This window comes from Oikopleura dioica, chromosome PAR, assembly GCF_907165135.1.
Source record: "Oikopleura dioica chromosome PAR, OKI2018_I68_1.0, whole genome shotgun sequence".
NCBI lineage: Eukaryota > Metazoa > Chordata > Appendicularia > Copelata > Oikopleuridae > Oikopleura > Oikopleura dioica.
In genome coordinates this window covers 2,313,484-2,333,601 of record NC_137293.1, presented here as the reverse complement: position 1 = coordinate 2,333,601, position 20,118 = coordinate 2,313,484, and the positions used below count along the sequence as shown (strand labels likewise).

Here is a 20,118-nt window from a genome sequence, read left to right as displayed (position 1 = left end):
GGGAATCTGTACCAAATCGGGAATTTCCTCGCAAAATATTCTGGAAAACAGCTCTTTCCATTCTACACTGGCAAACCTACTCAATGCTATTTTGCCGAAAAACGAGACAAGAGTGGAGAAATTCTCTACTCGGGCGCTTATGGCTGGCAAATAGAATACGGAGGGATCGAAATACTTAGAAACATAGTCGGATATGGAGTGAAGGATTTCAGAGCGTGTGGAGCAGAGTGCGATGCGAAAGGACAACTCTATAATTTTACAGAAACAGATGAGGAGTACGCGAATTGCAGAGCTGCCAATTGCGGTCTATACGGCCAAACTGGTCGTCTGGGCTTGTGTTATCCAGCTCAGTGCTCGCCAGTTGAACTGCTCTTGGCAAGAGATGAAATAAACGATGATCAATTGTTTTCCATGTTCATGAGTATTCTTGGAAACTATCACAATGATTTCTTGATGATGAATCATGCAAGTCCCGACGACGCGTGGGTCCAAAGATCAGCCGAAGTTGGATGGGTCGAAATTCCAAGTGGAGTTAGACGACTCGTTAAATTTGTAGAACCGCTCTATCGAGTTGCAAAACCGACGATAATTGCTTCATCAGTGCTTCTTGGGCTGTATTTTTTATTCGTTTTTGTTGTTGGATCCTTACAGCCGAGTAGCAACGCGATTTTGAAGGCATTTCATGTTCCTACGAATTATGCAAGTTTGGTCAACACAAAACGACCAAAGAAGGCAATCTTATGTCTCGACGGAATTCGGTCAATGTCAATCTGGTGGGTAGTCATTGGTCACATGATAAGCCAAGGAATCGCAGTTCTAGAAAATCAGGAAGAAATCCAACTTCATTTGACAAGAGGGGACTGGATGAAAAGCATCGTCAATGCTCTTCCCTCAGGTTGTAATGATAACAATGATATTTAATAGAGTATATTGTAGTGGACTCGTTTTTCTGTATGGGAGGAATTCTTGTAGCATATTTGGGAACAGATAAGATTATTTCATCGAGTAAACGGCCGGTTGGATTTTTGATGACATTTTTGCTCAATTTTGCGAATCGATGGATGCGAATCGTGCCCCTTTTGAAAGGGATCGAAATTCTACAACCAGCTCATGGGTGTGCCAATAGTGATTTTCGATCCCTTTTTAGGCCCTAGGTATATGGTTCGCAACCAGTATCTTCCCACTTCTTGGCGCTCGTGGTATTTCTCAGGCAAGTCAATTTTCTCGTTCATTTAAAAAAGTTGAACATAGCAAAGCCTGAATATTTACGGAGCTGGTTGCGTCAACAATAACGTCTGGCTTCGATCACTGTTCTTTGTTCAAGGATTCTACGAAGAAGGAGCTAGTTGCCTACCGCATATCTGGTACCTCGGAGCGGAATTTTGGTACAATCTTCTCTTTCCGTTTCAAGCAGTTTTATATGGATTTCATAAAGCGCTAGGAATAACACTTACGGTCTTACTGAGCTGTGCTAGCATCGGCTGGGCCTGGTCAAGATCTGTTGATCAAGATGCAATGCCTTATCAACAACAGAAACTTCCATACGAGTATACTCAATAAACATTTATCGAAATTATAACTGTCTTTTTAGCTGGCCAACGGGGCTCGATGAGGATTTTTACCTGACACCTTGGTCGAGATATCATGCTTATGGAGTCGGCGTTCTTTTTGGCTGGCTTATTCTGGCGGAGAGAAAAGGCAATGGATTCAAATCGTTCGTGAACAAAAGAAAAATCATCGGATACTCGATCGTTGCTCTACTTTGGGCTTTATCCCTCTTTTTGCTGTATTTCACTGTTTATGGCTTCTCTGACATCTGTTTCCAAGTTGACATGGACAAGTACCACGAGCTTAGGATCGATCTCTACTACGATCACCATCAAAAATGGGATGTGGTTAGTGGATGTTTTTCTAGCCCTGGGTCTGTTCATTTCTGGAACGCGACTCATCGTGCCATTTGGGCTTTCGCTCTCGGATTGTTGATTTTTCTCTGCGACTGCGGATTCGGAAGCTTCATAAATTCCTTCTTGGCGTTTGAGGTAATCTTTTTTCATACCATGCTGCTTGTAGAAATCTCTTAGGGATGGAATATTCTCGCAAAACTGTCCTTCGGCGTATATATTTTCCATTACAATGTGATCGTCTTGTACCAAGCCTCTGTAATGGAATACTTCTACGTTGATGAATACTGGGTCACGTGGATGTTCCTGCATATCACGGCGTTGACTACCGCGATTTCCGCTTTTACTTATGTAACGTTCGAAGTTCCCCTTGCGAAATTGTGGGGACTCATTGTTTCAAAAATACAACCGAGAAAGAAAGAAATTGACGAAGAAAATTTGGAGAAGATAAAATAATTTCAATTCATATTTTTTCCTTTTTAAGACTTTTTGACTGAATTACTAAAATGAAATAAATCATCAGGAATTTGGCTCAAATCGACTTAATTTTTGACGAATAAGATGTCTGCGTACGGCGGTTAGTCCAATCAGATTTCAGAAAAAATAGTTTAAGCCGCTACCCCTAAATAATCCTCTAAATGATTGTTCATTATCATAAAAATGTTTTCTCTGTATGAGCAAACAGCCTCGTTTTCAAGAGCTGTGCAAACATTTTCAAAAAAATGAACAAAAAACGAAATTCTCGCCAGTGCCAAGTGCTATTTGATTACTAAGTGTAAATATTCGCCTGTTTCTTCCAGCGCCGGCGGAGAACATTTGTTTCATTTTTTCCGGCCACGCGTAGAAAATGAAAGTTTTTTCAATTCTAGCGCTGATAAGCGGATCACGGGCGATCACAGGGCTGTGCGAGAAATGTTTTGAAGCAGGAACAGAGAGATGCTCGGAGTTGGGAAGATGTATTTGCAGAGAAGGATTTGAAGGAATCTACTGTAATAGTTGCTCAGGAAAAATTCAACAGATCATTTTTTAAACTGATAAATTTTGATGTCATTAGATTTTCTGATTTTCGACGATTTTTTTTCTTTTAAATGCCACTATGCTGCTTTTGATTAAATATTTTTTTGACCCTCACTCAGGTTTTCTTCACAGGTGGCCAAGCCGAATTTTATAAAAACAATTAAATTAATGAAAAAAGTAAACTTATTCTTGTTTAAAGTTTTTTTTGAGAGGAATAACATCTTGCAAAGAAAAAAGTAGGCAAACCATAAAAATGAGTGCACCTGGCTCAGTGCGATTTTTCAGATAAAGAAAGGATTTGAACGTTTAGCAAAAATTCAAATTCTACTGAGTTAACCATTCTATGATGTCGACTTTATACGCGATATTTTATCATCAGAATCTTCATGAATCATGAGCCTCCGCTAGAACTACAGGGTCAGTAAAAAATTCTTTGATGAAAAAAGCTCACGTCTTAATTTCAAATATTTGGCGACAAGCCACATTCCCGTCGACCGCAAATCCGTTTGCATTTCGCGTCATTTGCCAAAATCCTTAAATTTGCTCTTCTTTTAAAATAAAGCTCTTTTGGATCGTAAATGGGGTCGACTTGTTCTCAGGACTGATATTTGGGCATTTTATAAGGGCAAAGTCTGTTGAATTTCGAAAAAAAGCTGGTTACTTTGGGAAAAGTTGCTCTCACGCTGAAAGTTGTTGTGGGGAAGTGCTCAAGAAATCTGGAGAAATAGAAGAAGAAGAAGAATCACATGATCGGTTAAGAAGAGCCTCATTTACCTATGATGAATACAGAAGAAATGCGCTGGAGGAGATCAAGAATAGAATCGATGATTTATATGATGACTTCTTCCAGGCTCCAAAAGTCGACGATCTCTCAGAATTCCTGAAGCACATCAACCTTCTCGTCCTGGAAGTAATCCACTCGATCTCAAATTTGAAGGGAACTTCTGATGAATATGGCGAAAAAGAAGACACTTACTATGCTTGGTACGACAAAACTTCAAACGAGCTGGAATCTTCTTTTCCCGTTTCAAGCCGTTTTATATGGATTTCATAAGGCGCTAGGAATAACACTTACTGTCTTACTCAGTTGCGCTAGCATCGGTTGGGCCTGGTCAAGATCAGTTGATCAAGATGCCATGCCTTACCAACAACAGAAACTTCCATACGAGTATACTCACATATCATTCATCGAAATTCTAATTGTCTTTTTAGCTGGCCAACGGGGCTTGATGAGGACTTTTATCTGACCCCTTGGTCGAGATATCACGCCTATGGAGTCGGCGTTCTTTTTGGGTGGCTGATTCTAGCGGAAAGAAAGGGCAATGGATTCAAATCGTTTGTGAACAAAAGAAAAATCATCGGATACTCGATCGTTGCTCTACTTTGGGCTTTATCCCTCTTCTTGCTGTATTTCACTGTTTATGGCTTCTCTGACATCTGTTTCCAAGTCGACATGGACAAGTACCACGAGCTTAAAATCGATCTCTACTACGATCATCATCAAAAATGGGATGTGGTCAGTGGATGTTTTTCTAGCCCCGGGTCGGTTCATTTCTGGAACGCGACTCATCGCGCCATTTGGGCCTTCGCCCTCGGATTGTTGATTTTCCTCTGCGACTGCGGATTCGGAAGCTTCATAAATTCCTTCTTGGCGTTTGAGGTAATCTGTTATCATAACATTCTGCTTGTAGAAATCTCTTAGGGATGGAATATACTCGCAAAACTTTCCTTCGGCGTTTATATTTTCCACTACAATGTGATTGTGTTGTACCAAGCCTCAGTAATGGAATACTTCTACGTTGATGAATACTGGGTCACGTGGATGTTCTTGCATATCACGGCGTTGACAACCGCAATTTCCGCTTTTACTTATGTAACGTACGAAGTTCCCCTTGCAAAATTGTGGGGACTCGTTGTTTCAAAAATACAACCGAGAAAAAAAGAAATCAACGAAGAAAATGTGGAGAAGATAAAATAATTTCAATGTATATTTTTTCCTTTTTAGACTTTTTGACAGAATTACAAAAATAAACTTAATCATCAGGAATTTGGCTCAAATAGACAACATTTTTGACCAATAAGATTTCTGCGTTCGGGGAGTAGACCAATCAGATTTCAGAAAAAAAAATAATGTTGGACAAAATCAATTTAAGTCATATTTTTCTTATTGATTTGAGCCGCTACCCCTAAAATTTAGGGCCTAAATCATCCCCTAATTGATTATTTATCATCATAAAAATTTTTTTTTCTGTATGAGCAAACAGCCTCGTTTTCAAGAGCTGTGCAAACATTTCCAAAAAAATGAACAAAAAAACGAAATTCTCGCCAGTGCCAAGAGCTATTTGATTACTAAGTGTAAATATTCGCCTGTTTCTTCCAGCGCCGGCGGAGAACATTTGTTTCATTTTTTCCGGCCACGCGTAGAAAATGAAAGTTTTTTCGATTCTAGCGCTGATAAGCGGATCACGAGCGATCACAGGGCTGTGCGAGAAATGTTTTGAAGCAGGAACAGAGAGATGCTCGGAGCTTGGAAGATGTATTTGCAGAGAAGGATTTGAAGGAATCTACTGTAATAGCTGCTCAGGAAAAATTCAACAGATCATTTTATAAACTGATAGATTATGAAGTCATTAGATTTTTTGATTTTTGACGATTTTTTTCTTTTAAATGCCACTATGCGGCTTTTAATTAAATATTTTTTAGACCCTGACTCAGGTTTTCTTCACAGGTGGCCAAACCGAATACCGAAAACGATTAAATTTATCAAAATAGTAAACTTATTCTTGCTATTTTTTTTTGAAAAGAATAACATCTTGCAAAGAATAAATAAGTCAAACCATAAAAATTTATGCAGCTGGCTCAGTCCGAATTCTGAGATAAAGATAAGATTTGAGCGTTTAGTAAAAGGTTTAGCAGTATGGTTATGAGAAACTTTATCAGCGATATTATTTATTATCAGAATGTTCATGAGCCTGCGCTAGAAACTTTCTAGTAGAAAGAAAAGGGTCAGTAAGAAAATTCTTTGATGAAAAAAGCTCACGTCTTAATTTCAAATATTTGGCGACAAGCCACGTTCCCGTCGACCGCAAATCCGTTTGCATTTCGCGTCATTTGCCAAAATCCTTAAATTTGCTCTTCTTTTAAAATAAAGCTCTTTTGGATCGTAAATGGGGTCGACTTGTTCTCAGGACTGATATTTAGCCATTTTTATAAGGGCAAAGCCTGTTGAATTTCAAAAAAGCTGGTTACTTTGGGAAAACTTGCTCTCATGCTGAAAGTTGTTGTGGGGAAGTTCTTCAGAAATCTGGAGAAATTGAAGAAGAAGAATCACATGATCGGTTAAGAAGAGCCTCATTTACATATGATGAATATAGAAGAAATGCGCTGGAGGAGATCAAGAATAGAATTGATGATTTATATGACGACTTTTTTCAGGAATGATTACGAAAATGCTTTTTGTATTAAAATACAAATTTAAAGTGTTAATGACTCATTTCGTTATAATAAAATTAATAAGAACATAGACGTGTTTTTTTAAGTTAAATTGAAAATTTTCTCATTAACCCTTACCGGCCAAAGCCAATTTTCAATCACGTTTTTTGAGGTTTAGTTGATAAGTGCAACCCTATCTTTCAGAGTATGTTGTTAGCACTGGAGAGTCCTTTCAAACAAGGGGTGATTTAACATAGGAGTTGCTCTGTAAAAAAAGATATGAACGATTGAAATTTTGAAAAATCAAAAAATACACCATACATGGTGCATTTGGCCGGTAAGGGTTAAAGCATGCCTTTTTCATAGTTTTACCGGTCAGTTTTACCGCGGTTTGGACTGTCTCTTCTAATTAATTGATGATGAGAGGAATGAGAATTTTCTGCGCATCAATTTGATAGGTCACACTTTACCCTTACTCCAAAATTTCGCCTACTTCCGGCTCTAGAATCGTAACCGGAAGTGAATTTCGAAAAACTAAAACGATCAAGTTTCTAGATTTTCTCCACTGATTCCAAATATGTATGGTGTTCTGGGTCTAAAAATGAGAAAGCGGGTGAAATAAATTGGACCACCTTAAAATTGTTCAACAGCTACCAGTAGTTTTGCTTTGGATATATATGTTCAATTTAGATTTTAACTGAAAATCCTGTTTTTCATTAATTTTTATACAGTTATGGTTTTTCGTAATTCCGCAAAGGCCCCCAAAGTCGACGATCTCTCAGAATTCCTGAAGCACATCAACCTTCTCGTCCTGGAAGTAATCCACTCGATCTCAAATTTGAAGGGAACATCTGATGAATATGGCGAAAAAGAAGACACTTACTATGCTTGGTACGACAAAACTTCAAACGAGCTTGGAAAAATGCACGAACGACTCCTAGACGAAGATATCAAAGAAGATGATCTCTTGGAAGCGGCTCAAAATTTTAAAGAAATGATCGAATCCCTCAACATTCTACGTGGCAAGGAAAACGATGTCAAAGACGCTGCCAGAAATAATGACCTTGAAGGAATCAAGCTCGAAAGAAATGTCGGAACCGAAATGCGAAGAATGATCAAATCCTTCGAAGACGAAGAAGTTCAAAAAGAAAAAGAAAATCTTGTTGGAAACTTGACTTTTATGCATGAAAAAATGGAGGAAACTTTCTACGAAAATGGGACGATGATTTTCAACGACGCAGAAATCATCGCTGAAGAGCTATCAGAGCTCGTGTCGAATAGCTCTAATAGATTGCCTCATGGACACCCAAATGCATCGAGGAACGGCTAGATATATTTTTTGAGAAAAAGTTTTTTTTATTATCAAACGTTATAAATGTAACAGTCAGTAGACAACAGGTTCTCTTTCATCTAAGGACGTTTCTTGCAGCACTAAAATATAATTATCTTCTGTATTTTCGAGACTTACTTACTGTCTTTCATCGCTTTGTAAAGATATTCCCCTCTCATATTGAATCGGTTGAGATTAAGATTCATCCATGGATCTGAAAATCCACTTGCAGATGAAACGAAAAGAGTCAAGAAAAGCGAGCTATTCATATTTGCAAATAAATTTTTCTCCTTGCTTTTTTATAGTTTAGATTTTGTTGTTTCGCTATAAATTTTTGAATGAACAAGTATGTCGCCTGACGCTTTTTTATAAATAAGTGAGCTTAAATATATAAACAAATCTGACATTTATAACAGAAAAAGCTTCTTGCAAAGCTGATATTGCTGAAAAAATAAAGCCGAATAAAGCTGGCTTGAAGAAGCTTTGATGGTAAAGGAAATCATCGAGGAGTCTTTCACTGAGACAGAAGAAGCCATGGCTGAGCTTCTTGAGCTCCATCACACTTTGAAAGAAAGGTAGGGCAACAAGGGGATAAATGATGGGTTTCCTCCTTGATTTCAATAAACTGCAGTTTTTCAAATAAAAATTCAGCATCGAAAACTTGACGAAACTGACGGAAAACGCAACAAACTGGCAAAATGAAGTGATTGACGAGCGAGATCTTGTTGCTTACATTGATCTACTATTTTACATGCAAAAGAGGAAACTCAGCGATGAAGAAAAGAAAAAAGCCGATGAAATTATTAAGGAATGTGTTGGAACAAGTTTTTTTTTACTTCTATAATTGATGAGAAGACAACGCAATTCTAACTCCATCAAGGAACGAATAGACCCGATCAAACAACTCGATGAGCAGTTCAAGAAGCTCAATTTGACGGGCTTACTTGAGGATCAACAAATGAACCCGATTCTTGCCAAAGATCTGAGCGACCGTGCTGCGGCTTTGGGAGCAAAAGCGGCAGAATTTCAGAAGCTGGTTGAGGAGATCACTCAATTGACAAAAGATACGCAGTCTATCAACATGTTAGTATTTATGAAAGTCTAAGAGAAGAAATCAAAAATTTCAGAAACGAGACTTCTATCAATCAAAATCAAACGAATTCAACGCTTGAAGACTTTTCCGAAGTAAATAAGAAAACAAAAGAAGAACTTCAAAAACTGGAGCAACTCATAAATGGTAGGTCACTCAATAGTTATTAGCCTTTCAACCACCTTTCCAGCCGAGGAGGAAGATATTGTAAGAAACCTGACAGAGAAGAATCAAGCTGTTTTGGACACAAATGAAAGGGCCGAAAATGTCGAAGAAGATATCAAGAAGATTGTTCAAGAAATGAAGGTAAGAACTTTAAAATTATTATCGAGCTAATCTTGAGTTGAAGGATACAATCGAAACGAGTCGAAGAAGAAGAAATCTCCGAAAACTCAAATCTCACAAAAGGCGAGAAGCTGAAATTTCAGGTAAGTGCTTTTGACTTCGGCATGCTTTTTATAATATTTCTAGCGCGGAAGGAAATCATTGAGATAAACCAACAGATCGATCAATTATTAGAAGAAATCATCAACTACCGTGAAAATTACCGTGTCCTGGAAGAAACTCATCTAGAACTGGGAAGATACAAAACGTATGTCGTTGATCCAGTCGACGAAATGACCGACGCAATCGCAAAACTAAAAGAGCGGTATCAAAATGGTACACTGACAGATATGGAGGGTGCTTTAATAAATAATATTAAGCAAAAATGCATATTCAAAGCTGTCTTCAAGATGATTGTTTCCAGAAGAAAATGATCTTCAACACAAGAGAACGAGACTCGTGAGTATCGAAATAAAAATTCGAAATCATGAAAAAATATTCTAGATCTGAGCGACCAGATGATTGCCCCGAAAGACCAAGCGCTGTGCCGATAATGGTCAGACCTTAGACTGAATGCGTAAACACTAGAAATATTTTAATCTGACAAATAAAGCAGCATCAACTCTCTCACCCTATCTTTTCTTTTTGATATAAACAAGGATAAGGATCCTCTTCAGATCTAGATGCCATCTGGTGGACGGGGCTTTGGCCTTACTCTCGTGATCATCTCTTTGATAGTTTTGAGTGCAATACTCGGCTACCGCTTTGACTTTCGAAACAACGTCAAATTCACGGCACCGCTCGCGTTTCCATAAACTTTGAAGTGATGGAAAAATATTTTAATTAATTTATCATCATCAATTTTTTCCTATGTTTTTTTTTCTTTTGATTTTTTCCTGATTAACTTTTAAAAGAAACGCTAGATTTTTTAATGATTTTATTATAAAAGAAAAAGATAAGGTTTTTAAATTGTACAGTGGTTAAAATATTTTACCAATAACTCCAAAAATATTTCAAGTAATTCACAGAAATGGATCCATTTTAGGCTTGTGGGTAGATTCTGTTGAGATGGTCCTGGAGAATTGAGTTCCATCTGTTCATTCTGTTGACCTGGTACTGGTAGTTCTTCTGGCCGGAGCAGGCGGCCATGTATCGCTGGGCCCACTTTCGGTAGCCAGTAGTGATCTGCTTGATGCCGATTCGGGGATCAGTTCGATCGTAGCGAAGCTCGTCCTCTTCCTCTGGCTCTGGGCCGCCGTGTGGCAAGGAAGGGTCGTAGAAACCACATCGCTGCTCGCCGCGAAGGAAGTTCTTCTCCATTCGACCAGCGTTGGTGGCGAATTTCGCGATCCACCTTTCTTGCGAGGCGAGTCCGGAGAACCATTGGGTCAGGATCTCTTCAGAAAACTGAGTGAGCCGGTTGAGTCGCTGCAGCGGGTGGCGAGGAGGAACCTTGCGGCCCTCTTCTTCCTGAGCAGCGGCAAAGCCGAAGAAAAAAAGCGAAGTCGAGAATTTCATCGTTTTTCAAAAAAGTGACTCAAGTTTTCTTTCGAAGATGTTTTTGTCGAACTATTATCTAGTATCGAGTAGTGATGATTTCTTCAACGACATCGCGCGCTTTTATTCTTGCACGGAGGCGCTGTTTGCTCTGCAACGCGGTGTCGCTGACGCTCCGTTTTTCATGAGGTGCAGGAAAATACAAAATTTTAAGGGTATTTTCAGCAATATTTGCAAACACTGGAAAAATTGACTTTCTCGCATCTGACAGGATAATAATACCGTTTTTATTTCCAAATGTCAATAAACTAATTTTTTTATTTATTCTATCAAATTAAGTACAGATGACCGATTGAACATATCTTTAGCAGCAATTATTTTTTCTTCATTTTATATAATCATCGTTTCTTCGCTTTCCAGTTTCCATTTTTGAAGATTACTTGTCGTTAGAATTTCTCGAGAAATAAAATTAAAGAGTTGTTCTTTAACATACATTATAAAACTTTGGCTTTTTCATTTTATAAAATAAGAATTTATTCGCTTTTTCAAATTCTCTTCTCGGAATAAAGAAGTTGTCACGGATGATTTGTCGACAAAGAACTCTTTAGTGACTGATTGTCTTGGCAACCGATTATAGCAAAAGAAGGGGAAAATCTCAAATCTGTTGATTACTTCATTCGTAGTTTTGATCCTTAGTTCAACGTTGACATTCAATACACTCAATCCTCTTCGAAAACACTATCTGCAACGTGTTATTATGCTCACTAAGAGCCGCTTTCTACCGGTCCAAATTTCAAAATATCCGATTCTTCTCTTTCTATCGTTTTCTTTCAAATTTTGTTTTTCAAAGTTTTTGTCGCTGAAAATGTGGTTATCTAACGAGTTCACGTTGGCAGAAAGATCAGGAGAGTTGAACTGGTTAAAGACACCTCGCGATGTCGAGAACGGCCTCGGCCCGGCTCATTACTTGAAGTAATTGACAAGAATTCCTGGTTCGTCAAAGCAAAATTACTAAGTTTTTCATTTTTCACGCGACAAGTTAATTATAAGAACAACTTGTCAGAAGCCGATTTTGGCCCCTTGAAAATTAGTACTACAAGGCAAAATTCTAGTCCCAAAGCGTGACAGTCTAACAAACCTCCCCTAAAGTGCAGTTTTAAACAATTGTGGTGGCGAAGATTTATTTTCGAACTTATGTAAACCGCGCACGTTTTCTCCAGATTTTTCTTCTTTCACTAACGAAGCGCAGGTGCGATACTTTTGGCGCGAGTTCCTGCTGATGTCAGTCAGAGGTCGTCTAACAGGATTAATGGTGAAATGTGGCGCTTAGCATCAAATAAGCCAGTAGACCCGGACTCTGATTACACAACTAGTTTGATGGAGCAGAAATCAGAGAAAGAAAGCTTAGTTAAGCTTTAATGTTAAACCCATTTCAGGAATCCAAAATATGGAAAGAGAGTTACTACATTTGTAGGAAAGAAAGCAACTTGCAAGGAGCTTCTCTTTTACAAATTCTAGCGGCTTGTTTCTTTTGTTGATTTCGGGCGAATCAAAATGTTGTCAAGGCGAAACTTATCAAGGAAAACGCCTCAGAACTTGGATGTCTCGTTCCTTGAACGTTGAATATAAATTTCCCACAATCACAAAATATTTTCAGAATTATTAGAGCGCAATTCTCATTTTTGCCTGAAAAATTTTCAAATCTTTGGAACCCAGAGAGAAGCTCGACTGAAGGAAAACCGCGACTTTCGAAATTTTTTCAAAACCAGTAGTCTTTGATTTTAGAGTTATGAAAATCCTTGCCGCAAAGATAATCGTTTTATACAGGTTCATAACCAGTGCTCTCTCCAGCTATAAGTTTTTCCTAAAGTTATTTAGAGAGGAGCTTCTAAAGAAACGTACAGATTTAAAATTGAGAGTATCCTAGAATAAAAAAAAGGTGAGACAATAATTTATTTAAAAGCATCGTCTTAAATTGCCAGCTGATGTCAATTTGGCTTCTTGTTTTTCAGTTCTTGGCAGCTGAGGATGAGTCTTGCAGTTCCCGATATTTGCTCACCAGTTTCTCAAGCCTTTCAGAGTCGACTGTCGATAGCTCCTGAAACTAAATGAAAGGGCGTTTAACTTGAAGAAGTCACGTTTTTGAAGGATTTGAATTCGCGTTGCTTTGTATGGTGTAATCGCTCATAGTAGATGATAGTTTCTGTCAATAGCTCCAGTTTGTTCTCGTAGAAGCCGCCTGGTCTTTCGCTGGTTTTACATTGCGCAATGACTAGAAAGGGATGTGTTTTCCCTTCAAGTTTCTTCCGCTACAGCTTCCCGCCCCTTATCTCATTCAACATGACTTTGAAATTACGCCTTTTATTTTGAAATTATGAATAATCGGATGCGACTAGGATGGGCCGTTTTTCCATCAATAAATTACGTTGTATTTCCGCAAATTATCTAAATTAGATTTTCCACGTCTTTACTCCTAATTTACCCCACTTTGCGTCAAGTTTATTTTGGATACCAAGAAGGCTCAAAAATTGAGAACGGGTTCTAGAATACCTTCAAGAAAAAGAGGCGTGATATAATAATATTAAAAAAGTGTTCCATTTCAATTATTTTTTCAGCTATGAATTTTGGCATTTACAGATGTGTGAAACCATGTTAGTCAAGGCTTTCCTTTCCGTAAGCTGGTAACGTTCCTTGGCATCTGTCAGTGATCTTAACGCAATTACTGGGGACATAATTCTGAATTGAGAAATATTGAATTTGTAGAAGACGGCTTTTGCGGCTTTTGCAAGTGTGGCCCCAGTTTTGTCAGAATTCGCGGAAGAGCGCTTGGCCCAGACTCCGGATTAGCCCAAATTCGAGGATAAGAATATAAGACTCACCAAAACTCAGACCACAAACTTTTTCCTTCTGATTCTTTTTAGTCCTCTGTGCTTACCGTTGATTCTTGTCCAGCTGATCGAGCATCAGGAAGGCTTCTGAAAGCTGCCCTTCGCACTGTTCTTCCTGAATTAGCTGATTAATAGTTCATCGATTATTTATCATTTGAAGCATTTAATAGTAGTAACGAGAACAATCGTCTAATAATTAAAAAGCTTAGCTGCGCACGGGGTTAAGCGAAAACACCTGTACTTAGTTTCTATTTAAAATCTTTTAAGTAAACCTAAAAACGTGTCAATACTTAAAAAGATCATTCTTAACGATTACAGAATTTTATTTATTCCTTTTTTCGACCTTCAAGGGCTCAATTTTTCGACGATTTAAAAATTTCAACTCAACAGATTAATTAAAATTGGAAGGTGCTGTGGACCGGCTGTGGTATTAAAAAAGCACACTGGAGCTTCGGGGACGTGTAATAACGCCACATTGCGGGCTAGCAGTGAATTCTTTCCCATAAATTACACTAACGGCTCGGTCGTAACGGCCAACAAGCTGAGTGGAGAACTCCTTGGTCGGTACGAACTTTGCGAACTTTGAAAATCAGGAGCCCGAATCAGGTTGAAATATAAACTGCGTAGACAAAAACTGAATAAAATAAATCCCTCATCGAGAATTACTGTTCTCGTTACTTTAGTTCGCTATTTTGCGCCATAAAAGAGCCAGGCTAATTTACCACCTTTCCCAAAATGGCATCAGGGAGTCATACATATTTTCTTCAAGTTGTTAATTAATTAACCTATCTGTATGTTATATCCAATTGATTTGCGAGGGCATAAATGTTCAACCTCATATTTTCGACTTTTCCCAATTCATTGGAATCCAAAAGCAGAAATTGTTGATTCTTGAAAAAAAATTCTTTGGAAATTTTAATTTTGAAAAGTCAGTTTCTGCTTATTTCTCTTATTTGCTTCGGAAGAGGTTAATTCGCCTATCAGCTAGGAATGCTTGAACGTATTCGTTTTTATTATTGCGAATTCCTTCCAGATTTGAGTTGCAAAAGCCCTTTTCTACGTCAGAAAAGCGCATGTAGAGCGAGGCCGATTAAAGAAAAGGATTACACGAACTGCCACATAAGCATTTTTAACAATTGCGATTCCAGCTTCATCCCTAGGCGCTTAAAGCCCGCCGAAAGAAGCTTAAAGCGGTCTGTTACGTTTTGCTACGTTTATTACCTTTAAGAAATTTTGAACGGTTTTTTGGTTTTCACTTTTTTGAACGGGCTCGCCACCCATCTTCGTGGCGCGGCTTAACGAGTGACGGAGGAGCTTCCATTCTGAACGAGCACTTTATAAATCAGCTTTTTGAACTGATTGAAATGTGAATTAAAATGAGGGACCAAATTAAACAAGAATTATTTTTTATGAATTTCTAAAATTTCATTTTTTGAAATAATGGAAGAATCTTTTTTCACGCATCTCCGAAAAGAAAAGGACCCCATTTAGTATCTATCAGATTCGCCCCTAGAATTTATGTCGAAAGCTAAAAAAGCTCTGTGTTTAGACAGAGAAGCCGCGGCTTTCTTTTTTGCTTTTTTAAATTGGGTTGAAAGTTGATTTGGGAATCCAAGTGCAAGCGAGTCTGAAATCAATCATGCGCCAAATAAACATTCAAGAATTCAGCATATAAGCTTCTTGCTCAAAATTCCCAATTTTCTTGGAAGTTGAAGAAGTACATTCATCGAGTTTCTCGACAAAATGAACATAAAAAACGGGCTTCATCTGTCCAATTAATGTCTGTTTTTTCTTTTGAATTAATAAAATTGAAGAAGTTTGGATTCATCGTTAAAACTTCTCTTGGTTACTAACTTGACTGTTTTTCCATTTTTTGTCGGTCTGGTTGATGAAAATTGGTAATAAGTTAATTTGAATTAAAAATATTATTCGAATTATTCGAATTATCATCTGATCCAGTTTGCCTGAAACACATATTTTTAACTCCAGCGCGCCTCCTCCTCATCCTTCGCATGAATGCGTGCCCAAGCAATAATCAAGTGTTAAAAAAGAAGAAAATTGAAATTTATTGAATTGAATAATCATCAGCATAAATTAAAAGCTACTTGTCGAAGAAGCCAGCTGGCTGTTCGTAGTGGCGTTTTTCCGGAAGAGGGTCTTTTCGAGTATAAGCAGCAAGAAACTTGTGCGTTTCTGAAATGAAGAAATACCGATAATGAGGTGACGAAAAAAATTACCTGCATCTTTTCCGGGCGCAAGAGTCAGCCCGTGGCCGAAGGAAGCTCGATTGTGGCGCCGGAAGTGACGTCTCCAGACCGGTTTTAAAATAAATATTTTTCTTTTCAAGATTTTTAAGCTTAAAAAAGATGCAATTTTTGAATAACCGGTGCCTTTGTTTCCGCTCGAAGGTTGAAGCAGGGTGGCATTCGACAGCGCACCAAGTCTTAAAAATGCTTTGTAATTGGTACTTTTTTGAGAAGAAATGACTCGATTTCTCGCTAAAATCCGGGTTGAGCCTGCGAATCTGAGAAAGTGGCAAAAATTTTCCTGACCGTTATCTTGGCTCCTTGCGGTTGGAAGCCGGAAATTTTACTCTGAATCCGATATTACGTGGATTTTATCGGTGAACTTTAATTCCCAGATTATTAGTGCGTCCAGCAAATCGATTATTTGCTAGCGACATCTGCTACAGTCTGCGATTAGGCTGGAAAGGAACTGACTTGGAGAAGATGCAGTAGGTCACAAGTCGGAAAAAGAAACGATTCACAGATAATACGTAAAATATAATCAATTTTAAATTCGAACAAATCATCAATAACATCATCAATGAATTCTCTGATTGCAGGAACAAAGAGATTTATATTCATGCAACTTGAATCAATATCGAAATTAAAATTAAGGAGGTGCCTTTTAATGCGAAAAGTATCGTGATAGGATGATAAAATTTCATGGAAGCGCAATTTTCCTAAAATTTTGTAAACGGATTTTTGAAGCTTTTGAAGCTTAGGAGGATTCTTCAAAAAAAGTGAAGATTTTAAAATTACATGTTCAAATAATAATTTAGGGCTGTCTTTGACTAACAGAAAAAGCTTGGCTCAGGAGGTGCTAAACAAGCGGCCGCTCTTCTAGTTGCTAAAGATGCTTGTAATCTAGCTCTAGAAGCGAGTAAATGCGGTTGAAGCTTATCTAAGTGGATAGTTGGCTAGTAAAGATCTGCTAAGAAGATGTTGATTCTCTCGTACCTCCCCTTGCGACATTTCAGCCGGCATCTTTCTCGCTTTTTCCTGAGTCTTTAAAGATTCCAGTGATTAGCTATTGCGAGTGACAGAATCTTGTTTGTGAATTTGAACACTGTCTCCAGGGGACGGGACAATGTTCGCCACTCGAAAGGTAGAGTTTCCGCTGACAGAAGCGATAATTTATTAGTTCCGTATTGTTGTCGATTTTACAGAAAACGAGCTAGAATAATTGGTTGTCGCGGGGCCGAAGATAGCGCTTCAGAAAATAGCCAGTCGACGATTTTACTTTTTTCGGAGCTGTGAATGTGTTTATGCTGGTTTTTGACACTTCTAGCGGCAAATATTCGCTGCGGCTCACCTTATCGGAAAACGTGAAAAAGAAAAATAATTTTTCGTTTCAACAGATTTCGAAAAAATAATAAATTCAAATAAGTCACGTGTCAAAAAACATACATTTATCAATAAAATGAGGGGTCCCCATTTTAGAATAGAGTATTCTTGGAGGTCTCATTTTTAACTGATTTCATATAGAAAGAGACGATCTAAAAACCCTTGGAAGGAAAATTAAGTTGAGCCTAATCCAGTCAAACTGAACAAGTCTGGGCAGCGACTTAAAACCACGCCGCTCTTGTTAGTTTAAAATTTTTAGACAGCCAAAAAATGTCTCAAGCTCGAATTCCTGGATTCACTGCAGCTGGTCGATGGACTTCTCCGTTGTTGAAGTGGCAGAAATTCGCGCCTTCATAATGTCTTCTACAGAAAGAATTGAATTATCCAAAAAGGTGAAACGGGTTGAGCTCCATACCTCTCGCGACGCTGATAAGTGGCTAGAAATTATTATATTTAATGCTATTTTTTAATATGATAACATAAAAACAATCAAAAGGAAAGCGAGTTCTTACCTCCATCATGGTTAGTCGTCGCGGCCCAAAGTGGTTTCTTTTAAGCTAAGTTAGCAAAAAGCAGCACTTTCATTTTAACCCGAATTTATCAAAATACAGTAAAAGCCCTTTATAGACTAAAACAACCAGGTGCAATTTGGATGAAAAAAAAGAAGAAATTCTGGCTGAGAATCTCCAGATCCAGATTCAATTTAGAACAATGACATTTGGTTTAAGGCCTAGTCGATTTGAGAGCAAGAAAAAAAGGGATCAAGGGATAAAAAAAAGTTGAAATTGCGGATCTTATTCGAATACGCCCAGTTGCGCCTTTTTATGAAAAAAAGTGAAGAGTCACTCGAAGAAACATGATTTTTGCTGACCTAAGCGAAGAGAGAGTAGTTCCCTGAAAAGAGCAAATCATTACTTTTTAGAGTCAACTCTATCAACGTGGAAGCGATTAGAAAGTAGCCGCTAGGACACGCTCGCACGGTTAACCGTTTGCTCCGTCCGCCAATTTTAAACTGCTATTTTCATATTTTCATCGCTCTCTTACTTGCATCACGTCGAATCTTTAACAGTAGCTCTTCAAACTTGGAAAGAAGCTCTGGAATTGGCAGAACAGCTAGAGTTGCCATGACATTGGACAAAAAAACGAATGACCTTGGCGATTCTTCTTTTTTCTAAAAAGGGCTTTTGAGTTCTCTCCATTTCTTGTAAAAAATACGAAGTTTTTCTTCTCGACAGTGATATTTGAGGAATCCACCTCGTGGTTTTTCTAGCGCACGTGCGAAAGAAGATTAGGAGAAATTGAGAAATTTTCAATTTCCACAAAAAAGTCACTGTCAAGAATATAATGAAAAACTATGTTGAAGAAAATTAGCCTTGCATAGCCTTGCTTGCTTTAACTTGCTTGCCTGCTTCTATAATTACGATTCATGACCAGTAGACTATGAACCATACGACAAGGAAGTCAGATGACCTTGAATGAACAAGGACATCAATTTATTCAATTAAAATCTGAGAATAAAAATTAACCCTTTTCGGGAGTAGTGCGGTTCTGCTCGAAGCCCGAAGCTGTCGAAATTGAAGTTTCAGCGGTCTGAACAGTAAACGGGCGAGTTATTAATCAAATGAAGGATTAGTCTTACCCGGAATGATATCAAATCACCATCTAGAAGTTCATCGTGAAAATAGGGAAGTTGCCCGAGCAGCACTTTGTAGAAGTTGATTACGCGCGAAACCTGAACGAAAGGAAAAAAAAGTTAATTTTTACGCAAGGAAAATAGGCTCTCAAAAGTCCCCTAATAAAATGATCTTTAAGTCTTGTTAGCCTCAATTTGTAACCCTCACTCAGGTGTCGCTATTAGATCAACTCGAAATTCTAGTTCTTTTTCTTACCTGATTTAGCTTTTCGGTTTTCGCTTATTAACTGATATTGGATGAAAAGAGATGGAAGATTTTACCTGAAATTCGAAGAGAATCAAGGCTGACGCAAAGAGCGAGATAAAACTGACGAAAGAAACGCTTCCCAGGAATAGGAAAATTTCCGGCCAACCCCAAGGAATGTAGAAATCTGAATTTTTGGTCAATGTTTAAAAAGCTCTCTTTTCGATTACCCTTCATTTCAAATCAATTTATTTTCTATTCTGATTTTGAGAGTTGACAGAAGACAGATTGTTCTTTCTTCAAAACCGACGGGCAAAGCCGACAAAACCGCCAGACAGTGGCTCCGCAAAGTTCCGGTAATACTCCCGGGATGGGGCGAGGAGGATAGGTCTAATCCCTGCGCGTTTTCTGGACTAGGAAAATTACCCTGCCGAGGTAAACGTAAGCCGAATATTGCGGCCAAGGGCTTAAAAATTCCATAAGTTCGCCCTTGTGGCTTTCCTACTTACACAGCTAGTGAATAAGGCGAATTTTTAAAACGTCAACTTGCGAGATTTAGTCGGTCGGATTCATGGTGGCAGTTTGCTTTGACGTACTTTGAGGTCTGTTTAATTTTTTGAAATTTATTTACGAAACATTTAGATTTTCTTATTCCAAACTATTATTTTATCGCCAATGCTGGATAAGATGATTTGAATTGAAATATGCCTTGTTTGCAAAAGCCCTGCTGACAATAGGTCTTAACGAAGGCCTTCTTTGTTTAAAAAACATCCGTGACGGCTGTAATTTTTTGAAAATGTAAGGACTTGTAGTTAAAAAAGAAAATGAAAATAAAATGAAGAGACTGTATCTGCAGGCCGTCGCTCAAGCAAGGCCTCTGTCAATTATAAAATTTGACTCAAGAGACTAAATACTAGAAGAACAAAAGCATAAAATGAAGCTTGTAGATCGACGATTAGTATGTCTCGATCGTCATTCAGAATTAAAAATACTTTCCATTAAAAGAATTCGAGACTTTTCCCTGTGCGAGTACCATACCCTCAAACCAAATAGACTATTCAGAATAGTCTACCAAAACCCTTCCCACCATTCATTATTTATTTTAACTGAAAGAAAATAAAAAAACACTGTAT

The 20,118-nt window shown here is 38.1% G+C and overlaps 2 protein-coding genes and 2 long non-coding RNA genes across 4 annotated transcripts; 2 read left to right on the top strand and 2 right to left on the bottom strand.

Annotated features, from left to right (window-relative positions):
- On the top strand, positions 1-2,357 carry LOC145701164 (nose resistant to fluoxetine protein 6-like). Its single transcript, XM_081778392.1, has 6 exons — positions 1-895; positions 937-1,147; positions 1,211-1,214; positions 1,252-1,547; positions 1,592-2,039; positions 2,082-2,357. The coding sequence occupies exons 1-6, from the start codon at positions 412-414 to the stop codon at positions 2,355-2,357; spliced, it is 1,719 nt and encodes a 572-aa protein (XP_081634518.1). The 5' UTR covers positions 1-411.
- A 5,794-nt stretch (positions 2,358-8,151) lies between these two features.
- On the top strand, positions 8,152-9,722 carry LOC145701163 (uncharacterized). The gene is made up of 9 exons (XM_081778391.1): positions 8,152-8,255; positions 8,332-8,494; positions 8,561-8,763; positions 8,808-8,917; positions 8,961-9,076; positions 9,120-9,198; positions 9,242-9,430; positions 9,475-9,553; positions 9,599-9,722. The coding sequence occupies exons 1-9, from the start codon at positions 8,167-8,169 to the stop codon at positions 9,660-9,662; spliced, it is 1,092 nt and encodes a 363-aa protein (XP_081634517.1). The 5' UTR covers positions 8,152-8,166; the 3' UTR covers positions 9,663-9,722.
- A 5,807-nt stretch (positions 9,723-15,529) lies between these two features.
- On the bottom strand, positions 15,530-16,814 carry LOC145704856 (uncharacterized). Its single transcript, XR_014134507.1, has 4 exons — positions 16,722-16,814; positions 15,870-15,922; positions 15,717-15,787; positions 15,530-15,672 (listed from the first exon to the last, which is right to left on the bottom strand). It is a non-coding gene; the product is annotated as an uncharacterized LOC145704856 (long non-coding RNA).
- Positions 16,815-17,348: 534 nt separating this feature from the next.
- Positions 17,349-17,695, bottom strand: LOC145705965 (uncharacterized). Its single transcript, XR_014134644.1, has 3 exons — positions 17,621-17,695; positions 17,524-17,545; positions 17,349-17,471 (listed from the first exon to the last, which is right to left on the bottom strand). It is a non-coding gene; the product is annotated as an uncharacterized LOC145705965 (long non-coding RNA).
- Between the last annotated feature and the right edge of the window lie 2,423 nt (positions 17,696-20,118).